At 37.3% G+C, this 25,789-nt stretch overlaps 1 protein-coding gene across 5 annotated transcripts in view; it reads left to right on the plus strand.

Moving 5' to 3' along the window:
* The window catches only part of cadm1 (cell adhesion molecule 1), a 128,640-nt gene extending 103,347 nt beyond the window's left edge, over positions 1 to 25,293 (plus strand). For 2 of the 5 annotated variants that reach the window (XM_004916088.4, XM_004916090.4), the window contains 4 exons: positions 3,736 to 3,813; positions 8,003 to 8,035; positions 20,977 to 21,105; positions 21,532 to 25,293. In XM_004916088.4, the coding sequence (XP_004916145.1) occupies positions 3,736 to 3,813; positions 8,003 to 8,035; positions 20,977 to 21,105; positions 21,532 to 21,650 (359 nt within the window). In that variant the 3' untranslated portion in view covers positions 21,651 to 25,293. The remainder of the gene's footprint in view (positions 1 to 3,735; positions 3,814 to 8,002; positions 8,036 to 20,976; positions 21,106 to 21,531) is intronic. The other 3 variants (XM_004916089.4, XM_002932930.5, XM_004916091.4) reach the window with 3 other exon arrangements.
* The last annotated feature ends 496 nt before the right edge of the window (positions 25,294 to 25,789 follow it).

A 25,789-nucleotide genomic window follows, 5' to 3' on the forward strand; every position in this document is an offset into this window, starting at 1 on the left:
TAATCATTTGGCCCTTGGGCTAAAAGATCTGATCAGTCCAACATCACCCACTTCTAGGTGGGCATATTAGAAAAAGATCTCTTGTTTAGCGACCTTGACAAACAAGAGGGTTTTTCAATGTATAGCCGGCTTTAGACTAAATAGGACAGATGCCCTCTACCTTTTAAATAACTTGCATATGCTGGTGGTGCTGGACAACTTAAACCTAGATGCAAGAAATACAATTTTAAAACAACTACTGCTACTACTACTTTTTTAGACTTTTATGGGTTTTTTTAAAGGAGAACTTAACCCTAAAAATGAATATGGCTAGACATGCGATATTTTATAAAATGAACTTTACCTAAAGGTAAATTGAACCAGCCTAAAGGTTCAACATCTCTAAAATAGCAATTATCCAATCCTTTAAATTTTTCACAGGGGGTGACCATACTGGACTGCAACACTCACGTGCTCAGTGGGCTCTGGGCAACTGTTGAGACGCTAAGCTTAGGGGTGTCGGAAATTATCAAGCAAAGAAAATGATGTTCGTCTGTCATATAAGCTGATTCTAATGGGCTGATGGTTAAAGTCTGATGCTAATAGCGCTGGTTTCAGAGCTCCCATGCAGTAATCATCTGTGTTAATTACTAACCAGCCTTATACTGTGACATTTATATTATATGTGTGTGTGTGTGTGAGAATCAGCAGAAAAGAAGATAGGAAGCTACTGGGAGCATCTTTGGGGGCACAGATCCTCCCTACTAAAGGGCTGTGGTTGCCTAGGGCTGGTAATCACAAAACATAATTAACAACATTTTTAACCTACGTCTTTAGTTAAGCTTTAGTTCTCCTTTGATATATTGCTAGCCCTTTTTATTCCGTGTGTTTTCATTAGCCTTTTTGTTGTTAAAGGATAAGTTAAGTTTACAATCACTGGTGGTTGCCTAATATTTGGCAACTCCCAGTGATTTTATCACTTACTTGATACCCTGGCTGGTGCTCTTATTAGCAGAAATCACATCAGCCCGGGGTATATCCATGCGAGCAATCCTCATCCTTCCATCCAGGGCCCATGCATGTGCATTCAAAAGGCCTAATTTTTGTTACAGTTCAGATTTTCACTCTATTCCACATGCACAGCCAGCACGAAGAAAAAATTTAGAAGAGGAATGCTCGCCTGCTTGTACCTTGGAGCAAATATTGCTTCTTGCAAGCTCTGTTTTATGCCTTGGTGCACTATGCTAGTTGTTTGACACATGCTTTTAAGGCTCCCTCCTTCCTAAAGCAACTATTAAAATCCATGGGTTTGTTTGTAGAAAAGCATTGGATGTTTTTCTTTGCATGTTCATTTAAAAGTCTATATCTGGACTGACAAGATGAGCTGCTCATATACCAGACAAAGCAAAGTGAGCCACCAAGCTTAGATTCAGTGGAAAAAAATCCCCCTTACAGGAAGTCTGGCCTCTGCGTAGTTTGTATTTCCAGGAGACTAAACCTAAGAGTTTTCTATTGACAGGAAAACTGAGTCTAGCCATTTGTTATCTGCAAAAGCTTTAGCACAGAATTTGCAAACTGGCCAACTGAATCACAATGATTTTGAAATAACAGGTAGGCTAACTCAAGGTCCTTGGTGCTGGCAGGAAAATCCATTAAAAAATCCATGCAGAATAAGCTGCAAAGCTTGAAGCAAAAGGAAACTGAAGCCAAGATTTTTTTTTTCTTTAATTTCGTTATCAATTTTCAAAACAATTTGCAATAGTGTGAAGAAATAGGTGTAATAAAGTTTTTTAAACTATACCAAACATTACTAGACACAATATAACAGGCAAGTGCTTGTTGAGTTCGTATTTAGGAAAACAATTAGGTAGGGCTAAAAGCCAAATTTTTTTCCCCTGAGGAACACTGACCTGAAATTGAATTTGAAAGGAAATCAACTTTGGAAGCAACTGAGCATTAAATAAGCAATAATACTGAACTTAGTTGGTACTCTAAGAAACCCAGTTAGTCATCTACAGCAATCGAAACTGACCCTTGGCGCACACAAAAAATTGACGTTTTTTTTTTTTTTTTTTTTTCTGTGCTAACTTTCTTTAATTTAATCACTTCTCCAGTCTTACATCCAAACTTCTATTTGCTTAATAAGGGCAGAGTGAGGGAATGTAGGAAAGGCAGAACAAAAATACTTTGAAACTAATTTCCATTTTGTAGCAATCAAATGGCTGTTTAAACACCAAGATGAGGTAAAAGGGAATTTGTAAAGGTATAGATAGAGGTTTCTCTCAGTGTATCAAAAGGCTTTTGCACCTATGATAATATCAGCTGAGATGAAAGGATTAAATCTTCCAGTCCCTTTCTTTCCCCATTTGACTGCTAGGGCAACTGCCTGAAAGTGCTTGAGCAAGTTCTTGTCAGGCAGGTGTCACTTAGAAAAATGACAGTCTGTGAATAAAAAATTGCCAGTCCACTAAGGTGAGCCCTGATTAAAGGCTAGTTAGGATCAGATTGTTGACTCTGCTGTACTTGAGGCTAATGTCCCACGGGGAGATTTAGTCACTGCAATTTTTAAAAAGCGAATTTGCATCTCTCTGTGGGACATTAGTCCTCAAAGCCTAGTTTGCAGGCTGTGGCTTGGTGGGAACATTTGTTTTTCTGCCTTAAATATTTTTACAACTGTTAGACTAATGCCCCACGGGGAGATTAGTCACCCTCCATAAATCTCTGCTAGTGTGGGCAGTTTAGTAAACTTCAGTCCTTCCCACTGGCGGTTCACATTATTGGCGGAGAAAAGGCATTTCTGGGAGGTTAGTTGCCCGTGGTAGCAGAGATTTATCGCAGACAACTTACCTCCCCTTGGGACATTAACCTTACTAAGGGGCAGATTTATCAAACTGTTGAATCAGAACTCACCACAGAAAAATTCATACACTTTTCATTCCAATGGGATTAAAAAAAATAATTTATTAGTTGGTGAAAGTAAGAGTTCACCATTTGATAAATACACTTCTAAAAATACCATATGAATGAATAGAAAGAGGTAATTTTTTCTGTGGTGGGCTCTAATCTCACATAAATCTGCATCTAAATGTCGTGTTGTAATATTTGTAATTTTATCAGGTAAAGGGGTCATGACCTAATATTGGAAAATCAAGGGGGGGGGGGGGAGGGTGAGCTAAAATAACATAGAAATCGCTGTTAGTAATCACACAACCAGCTCTCAGATACAAATGTCCTCATAGAAAACATATTTTTAGAAAAGATTCACATTGTATAACTTTTTGTACCCGAGCCAAGGATCACTGTCTACAATCCCTTCAGCTGTTTTCAAACTACAACTCCCAGCTTCCAAGGAGAGATGGAGGATTCTTGAAGCTATGCTTGAACTTTATAGCTCAAAAACAGCTGGAGGTTCTGCTTTTGCTGCATTGTCTTGGGCACTCGCTTTATTTCCTTATGTCCTTCCACCACTTATGCTTTTTTTGTAATCAAATTTTTCTCAAGGTGCCCATTAATGTTATTCCTAGTGTTCTGCTAACTCATTGTATTTTGCTCAGTTGTCATTCATGTCTTGCTGATATTTTATTTATTACTTACTATTGCAGATTGATACCTTGAGGTTCCATTTTGTATCAATTGCTCAGGAATATTTTGCCAATCAATTCCTGCTTATTTCCCTTTGACATTGTGCTTTTTCAGTGATGTTTATTTTTTAAATTTGGTGTTTTTTGTTTGTTTTCCTTGTTTTTTCCCATCCAGATCACCCTACCACCCTCCCACCACCCACAACAACCACCACCACAACCACTACAACCACCACCCCTTTCATCATCCCAGGTATGGTACCCTCATAAGCTGTGTATGTGTGTCATCTCACTGCATGGGGCTGGTAGATTTGGGCAATAAATAATGGATATTGTAACATTAATGATTTGAGCTGTAATGGAAGACTTTCTTTGCCTTTTGATTCCCACCAAGCTTCATTATAATTACGTTGTAATTACATTGATATAAAAAAGACATGCCTTATACAATTAAAGAAAAACTATACCCCCAAACAGTGTAGGTCTCTATAAAAATATATTGCATAAACAAATTCATATGTAATATGCGTCGTCTAAATAAACCATGTTCATAAAAATATACTTTAGTAGCATGTGCTATTGGGTAAATAAAATTGCCATTTTAAGAATTAAGGGCCATCTCCTGGCATTATAGGATTCACAGTGCACACAAACAAGCCAAGGTACACATACATGCTAGGCCCCATCAGCCAACTAATGGGCTGAGTTCTTCCTTTTGCTTCTACATTTCTTCCTGTCACAGTTTAAAGCTGCATTATTTCTGGTCATTTGATCTCCTAATCCGAAGGGAGCGCACAGCCCATCACTAAATGGTGGATATATACACATACATAAATAGCTGCAGCAGAAAGCACTCACGGCTCCAATTGTTCAAAAATATCAAAGTAGTTTTATTGCTCAACACTCACATCAACGCGTTTCGATCCACAAGGGACCGTCGTCAGGACGTCATCCTGACGACGGTCCCTTGTGGATCGAAACGCGTCGATGTGAGTGTGGAGCAATAAAACTACTTTGATATTTTTGAACAATTGGAGCCGTGAGTGCTTTCTGCTGCAGCTATGTGAATATTATTGGTGAGCACCCGGCGCGTGGTTTGTGATTGGTGAGTGCCGTCATTGGAATAGATATATATATATATCTCTATCCTGGGTTCGCTATATATATACATATATATTTATATATAATATATATATATATATATATATATATATATAATATAATATAAATAATATCCAGTTTGGAGCAATTCTTTAATAGTTTTTATTATGTTAAGTGACGTATCTGTTGGTTAGGTATTCATTCTGGGGGTATAGTTTTCCTTTAAACATACTGCACTTGTAAAAAAAAACTAAGATGTTCTTCAGTTGCTGTGGTGCTTTATGCATAAAATATATGCTTATTTGTAGCACTGGACACTGCTGTAAATGGCCCTACGGGCTTGTATTTATAAATACGCAACGACAGGAAATTAAAATGCCTCTAATGCATTTACAGATGATAACTACTTTGCTGTTTTTAAAATCCTGCACTATTACTAAAAGCATAATATTTTTATTTAAATGTACCTGTAGATTGATTTGGCAGGCATTTTAGGAGAATTTAATGAATATGTGTAATTTGAATTACAATTTGAACACAGACGAGACAGATGAGGCTTTGTTTAGCCAAAAGATAAAGGATGGATGACCATAGTACAGCTGATAACTATAGAAGGGGGCATCTGCTTCAAATTTACATGTACAGAACAAAGTTATATCATTTTCTTTTAGGTGTTACTGGTCCATAAGTGGGATAGACATGTCAGGTGTCATTAGTGTATTTCTGCAGAACTTGGCCATTGCTCATTAAAAAAAAAAAAGCTTTATAGCTGATTTTTTTGATGTATGTATCAATTGTGTCATTAAAAAGATTTAATTAATTTATATTGGAAAAGTGCTTAGAATAATATATTCTTTCATTCTGCAAAAATTCAGTTTTTTTGCCTTTTAAAGGGATAAAATACTACCCTTTTTAATATGAGTTAATTCAGTTGTGCTTTTTTTTTTTTTTTTTTATAAATAAACCTATCAATATATTCACTCTCTATTCAATTTTTTTGTTTAATGCAGACTGTCATGGGTTACATATTCAGTCTGTAAAATCAGGTGTCTGTGTAAGAAAAGTTTTGGTTTTTTTTTGTGGAAGTTCAGATTGTATTTCTACGCCTAGCTTTTTTTGGCTTTTGTCAAAAACAGGGAATATTTTCCTTTTAAAGTACAGGTATGGGACCTGTTATCCAGAATGCTCGGTACCTGGGGTTTTCCGTATAAGGGATCTTTCTGTAATTTGGATCTCCACAATTTGTGTTTAAAAATCATTTAAATACTGAATAAACCCAATAGGCTTGTTTTGCCTCCAATAAGAATTCATTATATCTTAGTTGGGATCATGTACAGGGTACTGTTTTATTATTACAGAGAAAAAGGAAATAATTTTTAAAAATTAGAATTATTTGTTTATAATGGAGTCTATGGAAGATGGCCTTTCCATAATTCAGAACATTCTGGATAGGTTTCCAGATAAGGATCCCATACCTGTACCAGTAATGCCAAAAAGTGGAAACGTTTATTCTGCAAATTAGTTTCTGCCTGTCAGTCGAGCAGCTATAAGTATTTCTTGCTAGTTAAAATCCTATTATCAAATTTTTATACTGTGGTTCTTAGAGATCCTTAAATGATGTTTGTAAGATGACTGTTTTTCATCTTTTGTAAGAACTAGGAACATTGTTCTCTGCAGGGCTATCCCTTGTCTTTTGTGTAACATGTCTTTTTGCCCCTATTAACCTAAATGACTGACTTCCCCATGGCTACACAGCAGCTTCCTTCTATAAAATTATAGTAGTGTTTCTGAACAGACCCACCATTTTCACCAGAGTTTATAAAACATTTTCATTTTTTGTGTTCCTTTTCCTTAAATGAAGGCAGAGCTGTCACTGGATACTTTTTTAAGATCTGTGATAATTGGGTATTATGGCATGTTTTCCTCATCTGTTCTTTAAACCCTTTTCAGTACAAATCTTTATTTGTTTCCTGACCTATTCTGACAAGAAGATTCTACCCAGTGATGGAAAATAAAGGGATAATTCACCTTTAAATGTACCTTTTAGTATGTACCCTTTAGTATGTAGATATTCTAAGACAAGTTGCAATTGGTCCTAATTTTTTCAAACTCCATTATGAAGCTTTGCCTGTTATTTAGTTGATAGGGTTGCATTTACCCTGAATAGAAGGAGGCCAGAATAGAAAGATAAATAGAAATTAACAATAGGCCTTGTTCTGTAACAGCCAGATCTTTCAAATCCGCCTTTCTTTTGTTTGTTATGAGATGGCATATGCCATATGGTTTTTATGGTGATTGTAAGATAAGGTAAGTTTTTCTGCTTTGAATTTCTAATTCAAGAAACACTGGCTGCACAGATTGTTGACAAGTTCACCGTGGAAAAGAACCAAGCAGTTGGTCAAAAGTATTCTTCTGAGTTTAATTTAGTAGCTACACCAACTGCTGTAGCCCTCTGAGTGCATAGTATGGCTTAGAAGTGTTGGCTGATTGTAATTTTAGTTGACCATATAAACTAAGGGAATGTTATTTATGTGGTCACCATAATGATTGCTGGCATATGAGCAGCCTGCTCTTCTGAACAGTGGTCTTCAGAAATAATTATGTATGGGCATGTATTTCTACATTTTTGTGGGTTAGGAATGAACAGGAATAACAAGTAAAAACATATTTGCTCTTTGTACATTGTTATTTTACTTACTAGACTAAGGCCTTTTCTTTCTATCTGCCTCTTAAGTGTGCTGTCTCCCCTTAGATGTTAACATTTTAAACCATATGAATTCAAATAAATAATTCAGTCAAAAAGAATGTGGCTAGCAGAGAGTCATTGAAGTGGTTGTACATATAATCAAGCCCAGAGCAGAGGGATTTTTAAGAAAATATCAGAACTGTCAGGTAATACCAACTAAAAATGGTTGAAATTGTTTGCAGCATATGCATCATTTGCTTTGCCCCAGGTTCCCGTCGTTCATTTAGGGCTTTAAACATTCTCAACACAAGGAGGCACCAAGGGCATTTCCTTTAATAAGATGCTTTCCTTTATGCCAGTAACTCACTGTGTTATATTTAAAGCTGTTGTGCTTAAGCCATTATGTTCCCAAAGTTCATAATGTAGTTCTTTTGGTCCTAAAGGGATCTGACCTTTTTTCAGGTCTGGAGGTAAGTCTGAGGTGTCTCTTGTGTATGACTGTCATGTTTTCCCTTGTCTTACTGACTCTCAATGCTGTGTGAGATTCATTATTGCTCGTGTATTATCTGTTCCCTTTATTTTGTCCCATTTTTTTCCTTTTTTTGCATGCTGTTCCTCCTGTTTCCTCCCTTCCTCCTCCTCTTCCCGTGTGTAGACGCAAGTGCAACGACAGAGCCAGCAGTTCACGGTTGGTATCAGTTTTCTGTACTTTTTTTTTTTTTCAGTACTGAAACAAACCAAGCCTGCAGTGAGAAAGCATGCAATTGAGAGGGCTGTCCAAAGGTTTTAGGTGGCAAAGTGACAGGGTGTCTGTTATGATTCAGCATTTTAGTCTTTAGTGTTTTATTTTCGGAGCTTAAAAACACCATGGCAATTGAATGTCTATAACTGCTCTTATCTTGCATAGTACCATCTCGCGCCCAGGCTTGGTTTAGTGGTTCACATCCTCTTTATGTACATTGTCCATATATTTCGGTCAGTTCTTAAATCCCTGCATGAAAGCGCATGACATGATGGAGGGCTGGAAGATGCTGAATCTAGAGCTTTTTAGGTGAGAAGCCAATGCTGATAGCTGCTGTGGCTGAAATTCAGCCAAATTCAATATTATTTGGACATAAGGCAAAAACGGGTCCAATGATAAACAGACACTTAATTACTTGGACCCATAGTCACTTAAGTAGAAATGGTATTTTTAATTAAATATTATAAATCTTTTCTAGTTAGTTATTCAGATGTAGACGTAGGATTGTGTTAGTGTAATTTAATTATTTTAAAGCATTAGTATGCTTTTAAGTTTAACACAGAGCCCTTCATTTGTATTTTAAGACAGCTTTAATATAGAATATGATTTTTCCAAAATCTATTTACATTTTTCTGATTCATCCTATGATGATTTTTACACAAAAATATTGATCTTATTAGTATCGTTTTTTCATATATCACTGACACATTTCAGAAGCTCTTTATACATAATTCACATCAGTCTCAGCCCTAGTAGAGTTTACAATCTTAGGTCCCTATCGCATTCATGTTTATTATAGGTGAACCGATAATCCTGCCTGTATGTGTTTGGGTGTGGAAGAAACCCAAACCGACAAGTACATGTGGAGAACATTCAAACTCCTTGCAGTGCGAAGGCTAGAATCAAACTTAGGACCCCAAGGCTGAAAAGCAGCAGTGCTAGCCACTCTGCTGCCCAGAGCAGTTTTCTTTACTCCAGACCTTGTGAAATAATGTATTGTCTGTAATTCAGGTATATGATCTGTTATCCACAATTCCTGAGACCTGGGGTTATGCATGTAAGGGATCTTTCCGTAATTTGGGTCACTAGATTGTAGTTTTGTTAAAAATCATTTAAACATTTTGCCACAAATATGGATGCATGCAGCTTAATTACCATCAAATATAAGGCACTGTTATTTTTAGATTTATGAGTAGGCCCTGGATATAAGGAAAAGCTGTGCCTATGCTATGTAATTCTGTATAGCTAAGAAGTCAAAGTCTCTACTAAAATAGAACTATTATTCTAGTATTAATAATAAGATTAAATAACCCAAAAATAATTATGGAAAATAGATGTAAGTATCTGTTGTGGCTTGCACACTGCAGCGTTCACCTACAATGCGAAGTTTCCATTCTGTGATGTTTGTTTTTTAGAGTTTGCTTGTTAGTGACTATCAAAATATTTCTTACTATTTATTAAACCCTCCATAATAATGGAGTAGAACTGCCATTTCAAGTCTGACAAGTTAGTTAGAAAATACAAAAATGGAACCTAGTTTATTAACTCTGTCTTCCCAGACTCATTCATACCCTAAGTTAACCTGTAAGAAGGTAAATGCCAGTAGTATAGTATGACGGTGCAGTGCGCTCTTTAGAATTCTGTTTCTCTGGCAGCACCTTCATTTAATTAGAATGTCTGGGGGCTGGAGACACACATTCTCTGTATACATTGTGACATTCTGTCTGTATACATTAATTTCCAGATACACTGAAGCTGCACAGAAGTTTAATCAGGAGGAATTTATCAGCACTCCTCTTGTATAAATGATACACATACTGACAGTTTGCAATACTCCTCCTCCCAAGCTGGAGAAGATTTATTAATATAGCTTTGCCAGTGTTGGCTTTAATCAGGATTCTTCACATGCATGAGGCTGGAGAATGCCTGACCTCCCCTGTTCCCTCTGCTTTCCTCTCATTCCCTCACAGCACTCAATTCCTGTGTATCGCATCCTCTCTCCTAATCTTTGTCTCTCAGGCTGTCACACTCCTCCTTTGCACCTTACTTTTCCCTGCCATGTTTTTTGTCTTTCTCCATTATTTTCCTTAACCCCCCCCCACCTTTTTTTCTCTCCTGTTTTCATTGCCTGCCTGCATGCTGGTTGCCTTTTACTGCATCTTTATGCATGGTGTGTAAGACCAGTGTTGCATGGAAAGGTGCCTGGACCCAGTATTCAAGTTTCCTATTCGACAGCTGGCACATTTCCTATGTTGTCTGTGCAGTTTTTCAGATATTTGATTTCCTCTGTTAATTCAGACTGAAGACATAGCTTCTTTGTCATCTTGTGGAAGATTTTTGAACGTGTGCAGCTCATGCACGTCTCCTTTGCAGCAAGAAAGCTGCATTTGAAATGGATTACCATTAATCAGTAAAGTGGCAAAATTTTTAGCGCACTACATTGTCATGTCTAGGTGTTGATGTATATATTAAGAACGGTAAACCCTCTTACCCTGTGTTATAATGGGTGGCATTACACTTTGCTGTACTTGCAATGGTCAGTTGCTTATAAAACACTACTTCATAAACTATTTTTTCTGTCCAATTTTTTCCTTATATTTTGCAGTTTCCCTCCCCATGTCTTTGTCTTTATTCTCAGTTTTCTACTTTCATGCCTTTTGTTGATGACTTGCCTAAAGCAGCTTTCATTCCACAGCTTCTGTTCACTATTTGTTATACTCGTAGAGCTGTTCTTTGCTCACCTTTGCTGCTATTTTCTTGTTCTGCTAGCCTTTACCAGTGCTAAGCTTTCTGCTCTAGACCTATGCTATCTCTGCCCTTGCTGTTTTTTCAGATTTCCTTTAAGACCATCTCTATGTTTCCCTCTCCTTTCCTTGTACTACTCGGTCCTGTACATTCATTTCAACTTGGCTGTTTTCTTCTGTATTTATCTTACATTTTTACTGTTTGTGCATTTTGAGTAATGATTTTTTCCTGCTTTATACAAAAGGTTTGTTATGCTTAAAAGAGAAATGAATGCAGTAAGGATGCCAGAGGGCTGCCTCTGTTTAAGTCATTTCAAGCTGATTACCTTTTGTACAAATCCAGAAAGAATAAGTTATGGACCGAAAAAAGGAAATTTTCCCATTGTCTAAAAATAATTATGATTAGTAATTGAAACCATTTGCAGAACTGGCTGGTTCATTTTGCCTCTAGTAATACAACATCTGACTTTGCATAGATGAAAAACCACACATAACATTGAATGGTAATCTTTTGTGATGTAGATTTTTCTCTGATGTGCGCAGTCAGGTTTTATGTTAAGTAAGGGCTATGTAAAGGTTCTGCAAATGCACTGAAAGCACAACTAGGCACAGATAATGGAAATAGCAACATGCCTTGACTTGGTGTTGATTAACAGAACAGGCACAGGTACATTACTTTATAACTGGAAACATCCATGCAGTGGTTACCTTATTAGACACAGGAGGACTGATAAGTATATGAACTAGTATAGCAGTTATTGTATATGTAGGAGAGATGTAAGTCATAGTAGCACAAAAGTAGTGTATGGTGCTAGAAATGTAGATATGGAATGAAGTGTTAAAAGCTTAGTATTTGCCACACAGTGTGGCAAATAAACTATTATGAGCAGTCTGCCTTATAGCCTTTTTCTAGTTCTATTTCACTCCCACAGAGGTGCATACAGTAAGTAATAAGACTTTTTTTTTTTTTTTTTTACTCAAGGAAAATGGTGCAAGCAACAAAATATAAATATTAAGACAGCAGAGTAACGTAATAAGACTTCATTTAAAATACTTGTGTGGGGGGGGGGGGTTGTTACAGATTGTAACTATTGGTGGGGGTCTAACCAAGAAGTGGTTAGTTTTAGGTACTAAGAAGGATTTTTTGGCAGCCTTATTTGGTCCTCAGTCATTTTTTGAAGTCTAGTAACCCAGTGGGATGTTTATATTCATTTATCTCAGTGCTCCAAACCTCCCACCAAATTGTACCTTTTTTTACAAGGAGTTTTAAAATGTCCCTCCCAGTTTTGAGAGGCAATTGCATGATCCAGTAGCTAAGACATAAACCATACAAGGAGGAGAGTAAATTGAGTAAAGTGATATTGTATAGTGCCTTACAGTGATAGTATAATATAACATTACTAAATAAGTAGTTCTTGCACATAATTGCAGTGCCACAAGCTTTTGGTGAGGGAATAATAAAACAGGAATAGATAGCGAACAGTGGTGGATAATGTATTTCTATACCAAGCATGGTTAATAAGAAAAACTCATAGTATTAACCATTCATAAGAATTTTAAAAGGATGATATTTTTTTGTGACCGTACCAACAAAGATGAAGAACTGCTGGAAAAGTACTGAAAAAAAGAGGAAAATAATTTATAGAACAGTAATGTACAGTGCAGGAAACCAAATATCTTTACATTCATTTTCTGGATACTTGCTAAAATCACAAAAGCTCGCACATATTCAAACTAGAAAGCCTTATTGTAACACAGTTTAACTGCCTGTATACATTGAATGTACAACTTATTAAGAGCTACAGGAGAAGTAGTTTTTAGGTAAAATATGTAAGAACACATTTGCTTATGAAGTTATGAAGCCCTTGAAGACGTTTGTTATTTACTGTGAAGGGCCTGGATGTTTGTGTTTTAAAGATGAGACGCCATGATTCACACACACATATATAGGGAGATGGACAAAAAAATTGCAATAGGCAATGACGTTTTTAGGCAGCAGTTATGGGTTATATAGCAAAGACAACTTATAGAGCATAGTAAACTCTAGGGTGTGCAGTCTGTAGGGCAGAACATGTATTTCTTTCCAGAGATAAGGCTTAACATAATGGCATGTGCAGTTTAATTCCATCTGTAGAACCATCTGTTCTAAAACTGAGCATAATAGAGGTTGTAGTTCAGTTTTCTCTGTTGAGCCTATTTTTTGTGCACAATTGGACATAAATTAAGAGTCCTCTGATTAAACTGTATTAGCATGTGACTCTGCTAAAAGGTGAGTTATTCTACTGGTCATGTACTAAAAAAACTGAAAGAGAAGTGATGTAAACACATACTATATAACATGAATGCTGGGCTATTGACAAATCAGTGAGAAGTCTTAGTGCAATAGCTTTGCCAATGTGGTGTAGAAGTAAAACAAATCACTATTAAGGTGGCCATACACGCACCGATATTATCGTACGAAACCTCGTTTCGTACGATAATCGGTGCGTGTATGGCATGTCAGCGAGCCGACCGATATCGCAGGAAGCTGCTGAAATCGGTCGGCTCGCCGATCGGCCAAGTTAGAAAATTTTGATCGGGCGCCATAGAAGGCGCCTGACCAAAATTCTCCCTTCAGAGCTGAATCGGCAGAAGGAGGTAGAAATCCTATTGTTTCTACCTCCTTACCTGCCGATTCAGCCCTGAATGGTGTGTGGCGGATCTGACGATGTTTCGTGCGACCGACGGTCGTACGAAACATCGTGAGATCGCCACGTGTATGGCCAGCTTTAGTGACACAGAATAACACCAGTGTTTTTATCAGTCATTGTTAGTGATATTATGGTGAAATTAAAGATAAGAGAGATAAGAGGTGGAGATCAATATTAACCAATACACATTTATTGTGCCTGTGTAACTTTTCCTTATCAGTGAACTGCACTGTATTTGTGTGTTGTAAATCAATGATCAGTGTGTAAGTAAAGAGATTTTCCAATGTTCTTAACCTTGTGGTAACTTTAAAAGTTACTTTCTTATTTACTGAAGCAATTATTGGGATGAGTATCATTCCTATATGAAACACAGTCTGAATATCCAGCTCTCCTAGTGTTCTGGAAGTTACACTGTCTTCTCTTTGCAGAACCTACTTCATGTTTATTTAACTTCTGGATTCCAAAAGAACTGCAATAGAATCCACTATTGAAGGTAGATGCCACTGTAGTAAATGACACCACCTCTTCATTAAAAAAACAGCTGCAAAGAATATACCCCATGTACCATGGGGCTAAAATCTCAAATATTCCAGCAACAACAGCATACAGAACAAAAGTACTTTAATTTGAGATCAGGTGTCATCTTTTTCCATGGGCAACCTTGCAGCAATATAAACAATTTGATGTAAATTATACCAGCTTTGTATAATTTGGGAGTGAGTTTGTTCATTTGTTTGGGAGTTATTTTGGCCAAGTTGTTCGGTTTAGTTGAATGACTTTTGTGAACGTCCGTATTCCTGTAGTATCACAGATTCGGAGATACACATTGCATTGCATGGTGTAATTTGAACTTACCAATATTATTATTTTATTCATACACAAAGAGGGCAGAGATTAACCAAGTTTGGAGTTTGGTTGTAAAAAAAAAAAAAAAAAAAAAAAAAAAAAGTGTTTAATGCCACCAGAAACGGTTTACCTAAGGACACCAGGGTTTATACAATGAGACCAAGATTCTCCACAGGGCCCTGTGGTCAAAGCTTTATCAGATAGCAGTGTTCTTAAACTACAGCTCTTAGAATGCTTGCTAATATGGTGAAACCCTTGCTAATATGGTGAAAGCACCTTTGGGCTAGGCAACACTTTTAGGGAAGACTTAATTGCTGCAAATGTGAAAGAAGGCAATTTCCCAATATTAAGGTGGATGGACGCAAGTGATATGTTTTATGCACAGCAGTCAGAATGTTCGGCAAAAGGAAGGCATTTTCCGGAGCACTGAAGTATTTGCTGTAAGATGTAAAGGATGTTTGAAAACTTCATTCCAATCCCCCCCACAAACAGGTTGGTCCCCCCTGCTTATGTACAGGGTACATAACTACCTACTGTTGACAGATTCAGGTAACTAAAGGAACAATAACAGAAGATACCGATTATTAAAAATGAAAAGGAAAATGCATAGCAATTTTCTTTGCTGTGTAATTTGAGGATAATAACTAGGGTTAGTTCAAGGAGAGAATGAATAGGTTGTGTACTGTCTTGGTCTGTGGAGGAAAATAAATACTGCTTACTGAAGGAACTGTAAAAATTACTTCGTTTTTTTAATCTTAGTTGCTGTTGTTAAATTGCTGTTCCATTTTATTATTTTACTTTTTTTTTTTTTTTGCTGCTGTCTGTTATGGGCAAGTCTAAAGTACCTTTTCTGTCCTAAGCTATGAACGTTTTACTTTGTAGTGCCATGTATGCATTGTAGGATGTGTATTAGAAGTAGAGGTATGGGACCTATTATCCAGAATGCACAGGGCCTGGGTGTTTTTAGGATACAGGATCTTTTTATAATTTGGACCTCCATACCTTACCTTGCTTCTCTCAGCCCTGCGCTTTTCTGCCATGGCGACAGCCAAAGTGTGCTGCACTCGTCTACTAAAAAATAATTTAAGCATTCATTAAACCCGATAGGATTAATTATATATGAGTTGGGACAAAATACAAGGTACTGTTTTAATATTACAGAGAAAAAGGAAATCTATTTTAAAAATTAGAATTATTTGCTTATATTGAAGTCTATGGCCTTCCCGTAATTCAGACCTTTCTGAATAACGGATCCCGTAACTGTATTTAGTTTGTTACGCAAATACATACATATATATATAGTTTAAGTAGAGAGAGGGAAAGGCAAAACACTATTGACTCTGCATTAACATTGTTACAAATGGGGCACAATAATTAAACCAGTTTTTGCAGATTGTAATGGGTGGTTAAGACTAATGTCACATATGACAATATGGCCCACGTAAGCCCTATCACATTTCCAGTCACTTGGAGCCACTCATCCCAGTACCTACTACTAGCACTCTGAAACATGTTACCTAGATCTCTTGGACTTTCTTTAGCCCTCTCTGACATTTGCATTCTCTTAGGCTTTATTGAAAGCCTCTCTGTGTATATGAGAGAGAATGGGTAATCATTTGGTTATATGGCTGATAAAAGATGCCTCCAGAAAGAAGAGAAGATAGCAAAACAAAATACAGTAAAAATATTTTACATGTAATGGATAGAAATAGCTGTCAGTTCAAATGAGCACCATTTTTTGCACTGCTATTTTTTAAAGGCTGGGTTTATAGTCAGTCGTTTGTGTCTTTTCAGTGCACCACTGATTTGTTTTGACTGTTACTATGAACAAGAATAGATTCACTTTCAGTTTTATATTTTGCCCAGTTTAGTGCAAGAGATAACAAAAGCCATACATACTTCTTCTTGACTACTGTTGAGATTATATTTAGCTCAAGCCCTGTTCATTAAATCGAAGTTGAAAAAAGTGGGCAGATTACATTTTCCCTAGGTCAACACAGATCTACAGAAGTCATAGCAGTGACACATGGGGCAGTTCCTGGCATTTTGCCACCCACAAGATTTCCGCAGATGCACTGTTAGGGTCCAGACAATAAAGGAGCATTTTTGAGCATTTGTCACCATCCCACGGAGGGTGTTCACCTTATGGGCTTATGTATATTGAGCAATGGGAGTTAGAAAAGGATTAAACCTAGGGCTTTACCTAGGACAAGTAAATGCAGTGAATCACACTGTGTGGTGCTGTTTAGAGGGGGTTTATCTTTGGGATTTAAATGGTGTTTATATGGAGTGCTTATGTACTGATAATATTGGGTATTCTTGGATTACAGCAGCATTAGGAAATGTGTTTAGGTTTTATTACATGTGATTTTCTGCTATTGTGTGATTCTCTATGGGGTATAATCAGAGTTGGCAGATTCCATTTTTTATTTCCTGTAATTTGGATGAGCATTACTCTTGGCAGCTCTAATTTAAACAACTTTAATTAAAGTGTTGTCTCTCGCCCCTTGCTCCTTTCTCCCATTCCGGTGCCTTGTTGCCATCTGTGGATGAGCACTGTGGATAGACAACCCCAATCATCTGTCACTAGTTTGCAGTATTACCTGTGAATGTCAGCTGTGGGACTTGGATCAATAACCTTCGGTTCACATTAGAGTCACTGCTCCTGAGAAGCTGTGCTCCTGCAAAGGGGGCAGATATATATCTGCTGACACGCGCACGCAGTGGTAACCCTTCAGTGGATTTCTCTCATCTGTGGGTCATTTTCTTTCAAACTCATTTAAAAATGAATTTTTAGCAATGTCACGCATTGCTAAAGTGAAACAATCAACTTTAAAGTCAAATCAATAAAGGGAAAAAAGATTTATACAGCATTTCTCTGGAGAAAGGGTGCCAAGCATTGAATTGGAAGCCTCTTAAGATACCAGTGTGTAATATGGGCATATGTTTTAGTAGACATAAGTTTCTGCTATTTATATGTTAATATGTGGCTTTTACTAGGGTCATATGGTGACTCTTGTTGAATCTGTTTTAGGGGTGCTGGATATGTAAGCCATAGCCAATCCTATGGTGAATTTTTGGTTTATTAAGTCCTGTAGTCTGTGTACTTTTGTTTTAGTTTTTTGAGTTTAAGTTTAATTCAATATCTAACAGGTCCTTACAGTCTTATAAAAAATAATTTAACTTAACAATAATAACAATGATGGTACATGCTCCTTACAACTTGCATGTGGCAGCAACACTGTTTATTGTGCACTGATAAATTGTGCTGCTATTATGCTTGAATTTTAGGCATAAAGCTTCACTGGGTAAAAACTGGCAATTTGCATAATATTTGCACATTGCACTATGCCTTTAAAAATTAGCCTTAAGATGGCCATACACCATAAGATCCTCTCGTTTGGTGAAGTTGCCAAAGGAGTGGATCTTGGTACAGATATGCTCTGATGATCATTTGGCCCTTGCTAAATGATCAAATTACAACTACAGGAATAGGACCCCTCGGACAGAGGGTCACATCAATGAGCCACTGAGGTCCCTGATCCATAGTTGCATAGGGTTGGAAAAAGACCAAGTTCAACCCGTCCAATTGAACCCAGCACACACAAACCTATACTGACCTATCTATACACTCGCATACATAAACCATATATAGCAACATCAATAATAACTATAGATTTTAGCATCACAATAGCCTTGGACATTATGTTTGTTCAAGAACTCATCCAGAGTCCTCTTAAATGTATTAACAGAATCTGCCATCACTAGGAAGGGTGTTCCCCAACCTCACTGCCCTTACTGTGAAAAACTACCTACTCTTCTTCAAATAAAAGCTTCCTCTAGTCCAGTGATCCCCAACCAGTGGCTCGTGAGCAACATGTTGCTCCCCAACCCCTTGGATGTTGCTCTCAGTGGCCTCAAACCAGGTAGTTATTTTTGAATTTCTTACTTGGTTGCAAGTTTTAGGTGAATAAAAACAAGATTTACTACCAAATAAAGCTCCCTGTAAGCCGATAGTGTGCATAGAGGCTGCCTAATAGCCAGTCTAAGCCCTTATTTGGATCCTCCATGAACTTTTATTGTGCTTGTGTTGCTCTCCATGTCTTTTTACATTTGACTGTGGCTCACGAGTAAGAAAGGTTGGGGATCCCTGCTCTAGTCTAAAGGGGTGGCCTCTGGTGCGCTGATCATTTTTATGGGAAAAAAACACCCCCTATCTGCCTATAATCCCCTCTAATGTACTTGTAAAAAGTTAAAACATTCATCCCCCACCAGTTTAGATAAATGTCTCTGCACTCTCTCCAGCTCATTAATATCCTTCTTAAGGACTGGAGCCCAAAACTGCACCGCATACTCAAGGTGAAGCTTTACCAGAGACCTATAAAGAGGCAAAATTATGTTTTCATCCCTTGACTCAATGCTTTTTTTTTTTTTTCTTCTTATACAAGACAGCACTTAATTTGCTTTAGTAGCCACTGAATGACACTGTCTAGAATTAGACAACTTGTTTGCAGAAATCCCCAAATCCTTCTCAATAAAGGATCCCCCCCAAAACACTAACATTTAGTGTATAACTTTGCAGTTTTCAACATTGAACCTCATTTTCCATCCGACAGGAAAATCCCAATCAGCATCTGGCCAATTCTCTGCCTGATATCAGTCAGAACAGTTTGTAACACATAATGCCAAATGTGACACCAGATTATATGTGTAACCTCATTTAAAGCATGATAAAAGGAACTTTTTTTTTTTATAAATTAAAAGCGCAAGAGTTTAGTAGGTTGCACTAATAATACATTGCATTTTTCTTTCTTTGTGGACTTTTTAGCTATTGCAGCAATACTCTTTCTCCTAACCTATACACATGAGGTAGGTTCTTAAGTGTTAGAAAGAAAAGTTGGAAAGAAAAGCTTTTTTCCTGTAGAAATGAGAGAGATGCCTTCACAACACATTGCTTGTTCATACTGAAATTGAAAAATTCATGGGAAGATTTATTTTTATTCCCATCCTCTAACTTTCAGAAGATCAAAGGGCAGAACTTCTGCATTCTGATTGTATCTTCTGCATCTTGGATCATGTTTTTTTATTAGATGGTTGAAACTTTTTGAATAGGACCAGCATTAGTTATACCTGTATTTTTATTTTATTTTTTTTTCTTCAAAAAATCATTGTGTGTCAGAGGGCCTTATGGTCAACCACCTGTAAGAGAATTTGGGCCATATTTAGGCTATTCCTGGCAAATTTCACCTGTCTTATTCAAGTTCTAGTACCTCAAGGCCCAAGACGCAGCGCATTCTCCACCTAAGGTTCTAGATGCTTAGACAAATTAGAATTTGTAGTTCTACTAAGTCTGTTGGGGCAGAGAATACTACCAGCAACTTTAGATGTGCATTATTGGAAATGCTTGATATAGTTACAAGTTACTCCTGTTTTCAGAATCCTGGGGGCTTCTCTTTCCATAATTTGGATCTCCATACCTTAAGTCTACAAGAAAATAATTTAAACATTAAATAAGCCTTGTTCTGCCCCCAATAAAGGGTAATTATATCTTAATTGGGATCACATGCAGGGTACTGTTTTATTATTACAGAGAAAAAGGGCATAGTTTTTATTTTTTGATTATAAAATTGTGTCTGTGGGAGACAGCCTTCCTGTAATTGGTAGCTTTCTGGATAATGGATACCTTACCTGTACTATAAGGATCACTTGTAGATTTACTGTTGTCTTGGCTTTCCTGCTATTCATTGCATTCAGATGTGTGGTCCTGGACCACTTTTCAACTCAGAATTATCAAGTTGCCCATCATTTGCTCCTGGCTTGGTACTAGCCCAATTGAAACCAAGTTACTAGAGTTGAAAATTTAGCTAATAACCAATGTTCATATTTTAAAGGAGCTCTGTCCTCTAAATGAATAAATTTTATTTCTGCCCAGCTTCATACTATGTAATGTTTGATAATAAATGACATTTTTTTCATTTTTGTACTTGGCAGCTCCTTCCACCATATTGGTGTATCTGGTCTTTTGACATAGTATTTGTTGTTATTTCTGAATTTGTGCACTGCCAGGATGTGTGGGCAGCTGTGCCACCATGATGCCACTATTAACATTCCAACAGGTGCAAAGCAGTTGGTTGTTCAGCCACATGGGATCAATCACTTTGTGTGCATAGTTCTACCAGCTGTGTGGATGTAGATGGATATTTGAAGCAAGTGTTTCTGAGATCAGTCTAGCAGTGCTTATTAGCCAGTGTCTCTGCAGCAGTCAACTCATATGCCTTGTTCCACTGAACCCACCACGATCATATTACGTCTGTTGTTTTCACCACTTAAACGTGCAGACACCTTAAGAACAATTATGACTCATTATTTCAGCAAAGTAAAACCAGGAAACTGAATGACTGTAACCTAAAGATACGAAGCAGCATATTTAGCTTTTACAATTGGATGGCATCATAAATGTTGTAAAACCGCAATTATGGTGTCAGTATTCACTATACTGAACTTTATATATTTCTGATGCCAGAACTACTACATTTTTCTTCAGGATTTCTATATTTGGTATTCTCGTAAATCTTACATGTGTATGTCCTCTCTCTATTTTCCACAGACACCCGGGCAGGTGATGAGACGCCTCTGGTAGTTGATCATGCTGTGATTGGTGGCGTTGTGGCTGTTGTTGTCTTTGCTATGCTTTGCCTTCTTATAATCTTGGGGCGCTACTTTGCTCGACATAAAGGTGAGTTGAAAGTAATACATGCACTTGGGTTTTGGTAGTTAAACTTAATTTGGACATGGGTGTGCCTCATCTAACTTGTGCCCTCACATAGCTAGTCAGTAAGTATTGCTCTGTGGGTTTTGCTGTGTTTTTGTGAGAGCCACTTGGTGCTTCACTAAGGGTCAGATTTATCATAATGTAAAATAAGAGCTCGCCACTGTAAAATCCCACCACTATGGGTTGAGGCGTATTTATCAGTGGGTGAAAGGTACCATTTGATAATATGCCTCTTAAAATCAAACATTAGGAGAGACTCGGCACATAGGAGAATTGACCTATACAATACTTTCAATGTGCTAATATTCTAAGATGTCCTGTATGCTATATGTCTGTAGCATAAAAAACAAATCACGTTTGATGCTCATTTGTTTTATTTTCTTGCTGCAGGAACATATTTCACCCATGAAGCCAAAGGAGCAGACGATGCAGCAGATGCCGACACAGCAATTATAAATGCAGAGGGAGGTCAGAACAGCTGTGAAGAGAAGAAAGAGTATTTTATCTAGCTTGGCCTTGTTAATGGGTGTGAGCTCCATTCAGACTCACCGCTCAAGAGGAGAAGGACCTTCCAGCGTCTCGCGTTTTTTTTATCATTTTGGTTTTGGAGCGGATGGAGGAGCAGGGGACCCATCTGGTTTCAAGTGAATGCCCCACAACACTGTCTGCTTTTATTGTTTGCCACTTTCCTTTCATGGGATAAACAAGAGCTTGAAATGTTCGTTTTTATTTTGTGGATGTGGGTGGGGGGGTGCAAGAAAAATACGAATTACAGGCTCGTCAGTGCCGGGGGATGCTGTGTCTGTGTGCAGAGTACCTCTGTGTAGAGCCGTTTGCTGCAGACTCCTCCTCCACTGATGAGGCATATTATCATCTGCAGACAATTTGGTGCCTTGCTTGTCTATTTTTTTCACACTTTCCTGAGAAGTTTTGTTTCCAGGCTAACTTTCATGCCGCTTCCTGCCAGGGTCAGTCCTTCAGCCAGCCTTGTGCTTATGTTTGTTGGGGCTTCTGTATTTTTCATATGAAATCACTTCTGTCTAGAGAAACTCTTCTTTCTGTCCTGGTGTAACTTTCTGATGGAGTCACAAGTCATTAACTCTCATGCTATGTTTTGGGGCCACTGCTGTATGTCCATATCATGTTATTCGGTCTGTCCCTGCTGGTCTGTGTGTGTCATTTGCTTTTGGGGTGCAACTTGACTTTCTTTCCCAAATAGTCCTCTCTCATTGAAATCACTTCTCTCTATACTCATAGCACATCCTACTTAGGGTATTTTTCTCTTCATCTCCTCTCTTCCTCCTGTGATGAGGGCATATGTCTGTTTCTGCTGTCTGTCCATATTATGTAAATACCCTTTGGGTGGCTCTTGGGTGTTTGAAAATTGATGTATTTGTCCATGTTTTATACGTTCTGCCATTCCTTATATTAGGAAATATTTATATATTTCTTGTGGCTCTGCCATCTCCCTTGTCACTTTTCCTCATTTGCCAGCCATCTGTTTTTTTGCCTGTCCCCTTACGGATGTTAGGCCTGTAATGAAGAGAAGATGCTCTGTTCTTCTCTGCGAAGCGAATAATCGATCACTTTCTTTATTAAGTGAAGAGACCTGGGATGAGAGACTTCTGAAAACGATTGCTTCGTAAGCGTGAGGAAGCTCCCACACCTCTCCCACCACCGCCTTGGATAGTCGGTGGGAATACAAGTGGACGTGCCTTTTTATTCACTAATGAACAAGCTGGAGGAAGAGGAGGGAAGAACATGGGAAATGTTTTGCTCTGATAAATTCTAAAACACTATCAGCTTTTACTGACTGCCTCTTTCTCCCGCTACCTCTTGTTTAATCCCCCTCTCAAACCCTTCATTTTTTTCACCCTCTCTCTGTTCATTGTCTTGGTACAGGGTGCTGATGCTGTAGCTTTTCCTACGATAGAGCATCACTTCTTTCAGTGGATGTTTGTTTCCAGTGCCCTTCTGTTTCATAATCACAGCATTAAAGGTGCAGTTCCACTTAATGCTAAAACCTTTAGTCCTCCATTTGAGCCCCTACTAAACGCAGTCTGTATTATATATTCTGTAATATTATTGTGTTGTCTGGAGGGTTCAGTCCAAATTTGTTATACTGTAAAAAAAAAAAAAAAAAAAAAAAAGAGAAATGTCATTGCTGCTATAGAAGGTGTTAGCAGGGTAAGTGTGTTGCTTATTGTTGCTCCCATTGTATATTGCTGAGTAGAACTGCACCTGTACTCTGTCTTAAAGATCTAACATTTAGGTGGGTTCTTTAAAGATGCCCACCAAATTTGTTTAGTATTTTTGTTGCTTATGTGTAAATGAAGACAGCAGAAAAGTTGTTATATGGGTGAGTGACCAAAGTCTTAGGTAGCATTATTCAGATATATTTTTTAATTGCTTGTGTGTGCCGGCAATAATCGGAGTACACGCAGCTCCATAGTTTTATCCTCCCCTTCCATACCATAATTTTGTATGGTAGTCTTGAAATGAAACATGGTGGTTTTGAATATAGCTTTCATGAAGATAATTGCCTTCATCTGTAGACTGGGATACCAAGCACATTACTGTAGTACTGTATAAATGTAGACAGAAGGAAACCTAAGGTATTGCTAGGACACACAGAAATATCACAGTTTTGAGTTGCATATCTGAGATCCTGATGACTACATTGTAGACCATATATCTATGTGCATATATAGAGAGAAAAGACATATATTTATATAGAACCTTGACTACATAACAGTCACTACCTTTAGCAACCATCTTCTGGAGATTAGAATAATATCAGACAGTCCCTCCCTGCAATTTTTCGGTTATTGTATATGAGTATTTGAATCATGATTTCTGCAATGGAATTTTTAATTTATCTTGTTTATATAGGTGAACAACTGTTTTTAATCTTACAACCCAGCCAGCCTGCTACACAGTTTATAAAGCAATGTGCTGCTGATTTTTATCTGATAATTCTTCAGATTTCAGAGATTTGGGTCTTATTTGCTTTAGCGGAGAAATCTTTTACTTCTTTTTACCAAGAACGCAAAGAGCAATCTGAGGGTAAAGCATATATAAAAATCCTAAATTCTATAGGCCTCATAGGTGTAATGGATTCTTCCATCAGTCCAGTATAGAGGAAGTGAGATTGTCCAAAAGGTCTGAGTTGTTCAAATGAGAAATATTTCCTTGATTAACTTGTTTTTCTGTGAAAACACTGACGTTTTTTCGTGCCATGTTTGCTTCAGCAAACTGTTTTATTACCCTAATGAAATAATATATTTTAATGGGCTGTATTGTGGGCAGTAACATGGACTTATTTTTTAGGTCATCATTTGCAGACTATTAGTAACGCATGAAAGTTTGGAGGGTTTTTTTTAAATCTTTTTTTTTGGGGGGGTAATGGGAATGTTCTAAATGCCATGATGTTTCTTCTGCATAGAGTGTTTTGATTGAATATACCTGGACGCCTCCTCCTCTCTGACTCCATTTAGCTTTCTGACCCCTTCCTTCCTCTGCTCCCATATCATGATATCACAGGGATTACTCTTGGATTCATGATGCTTCAAAATCAGCCTTTTTGTAGATTTCTTATTGCTAAGCCTTAAAGTGCTTTAACCAGCGGCCATCTTTAATGCACACAAAGGTAATTTATAGAGTGAGATAATGTGATATTGAAGATGGGAGTGAGGGGAAGGTTTTATAAAGGTTATTCTCCATACAGGTCAGTTTAGGGTGGATTGTTAAGTCTCTTTGGAACTAGATATTTTATCCTGTGTATGCTCTTGTGTTACACCTCTTGGTGGCTCCTGTTTTGTTTATTGTGAACGCCTGTTTTTGCTTCTGCTTGTCTCAGGTCCCTGTGTTCCCACCCTTGTCTGTTCTGTCTCAGGTAGGCTGCTAAACTTTAGCCCCCACATTGGAAACTGAAACAAAAACAACCACACTATGGATAGATAATGATTTTTTTTTCTCCTTTATTTCCTTTTGGTCATTTTGATTTTTTTTTTTAAATATTTTTTGTAATTTTTTTTTTATTTTGCTTTTAGTTGTATTATTTCTGTATTTTTTTTAATATACGGTACACTGTTCGAAATGTATTGTTGAGTATTACTTTGTAAGAAAATGAAAATAAAATCTAAAATTATTTAATGCTTTTCTCTTGAAAATGAAAATCTAGCTGAAATGATACAATGAAATGTTAAAAACATTGGTATAACCTGCTCTGTGCATTTCTGATACTAGAAAGATCTTAGCGCTAAGAGACCAGAACCCCAGCCTGGCAGTATGCTGAGGAACATCTAACATTATTCGATAAATGTATGAACCATAAATTAGGGAATGGGATTGGCGATTTTACATTTGTGCCAATTTCTTTGTACAAATGTACAAATAAATTGGTTTCATAGTGTTTTTCACAATATGCAAAGAAAATGATTTTCTGAATTTGCAGAAAAGAGACAATTTTAATTGGGTATTGTAATTAAACATTTCAGCGCCATAGATTTCATTTTTATTTATTTCACTATTCAAACTACCAACTAAAGCAGATGCTGGAGATGGGACAAATTCCATTTCTGGAAAATCACATCACACCAAAAAGTAGCAGCAATGTAGTCACAATCTGTTCATAAAACAACCAGGT

Source organism: Xenopus tropicalis, chromosome 7 (assembly GCF_000004195.4).
Source record: "Xenopus tropicalis strain Nigerian chromosome 7, UCB_Xtro_10.0, whole genome shotgun sequence".
In the NCBI taxonomy this organism is placed as follows: Eukaryota; Metazoa; Chordata; class Amphibia; order Anura; family Pipidae; genus Xenopus; species Xenopus tropicalis.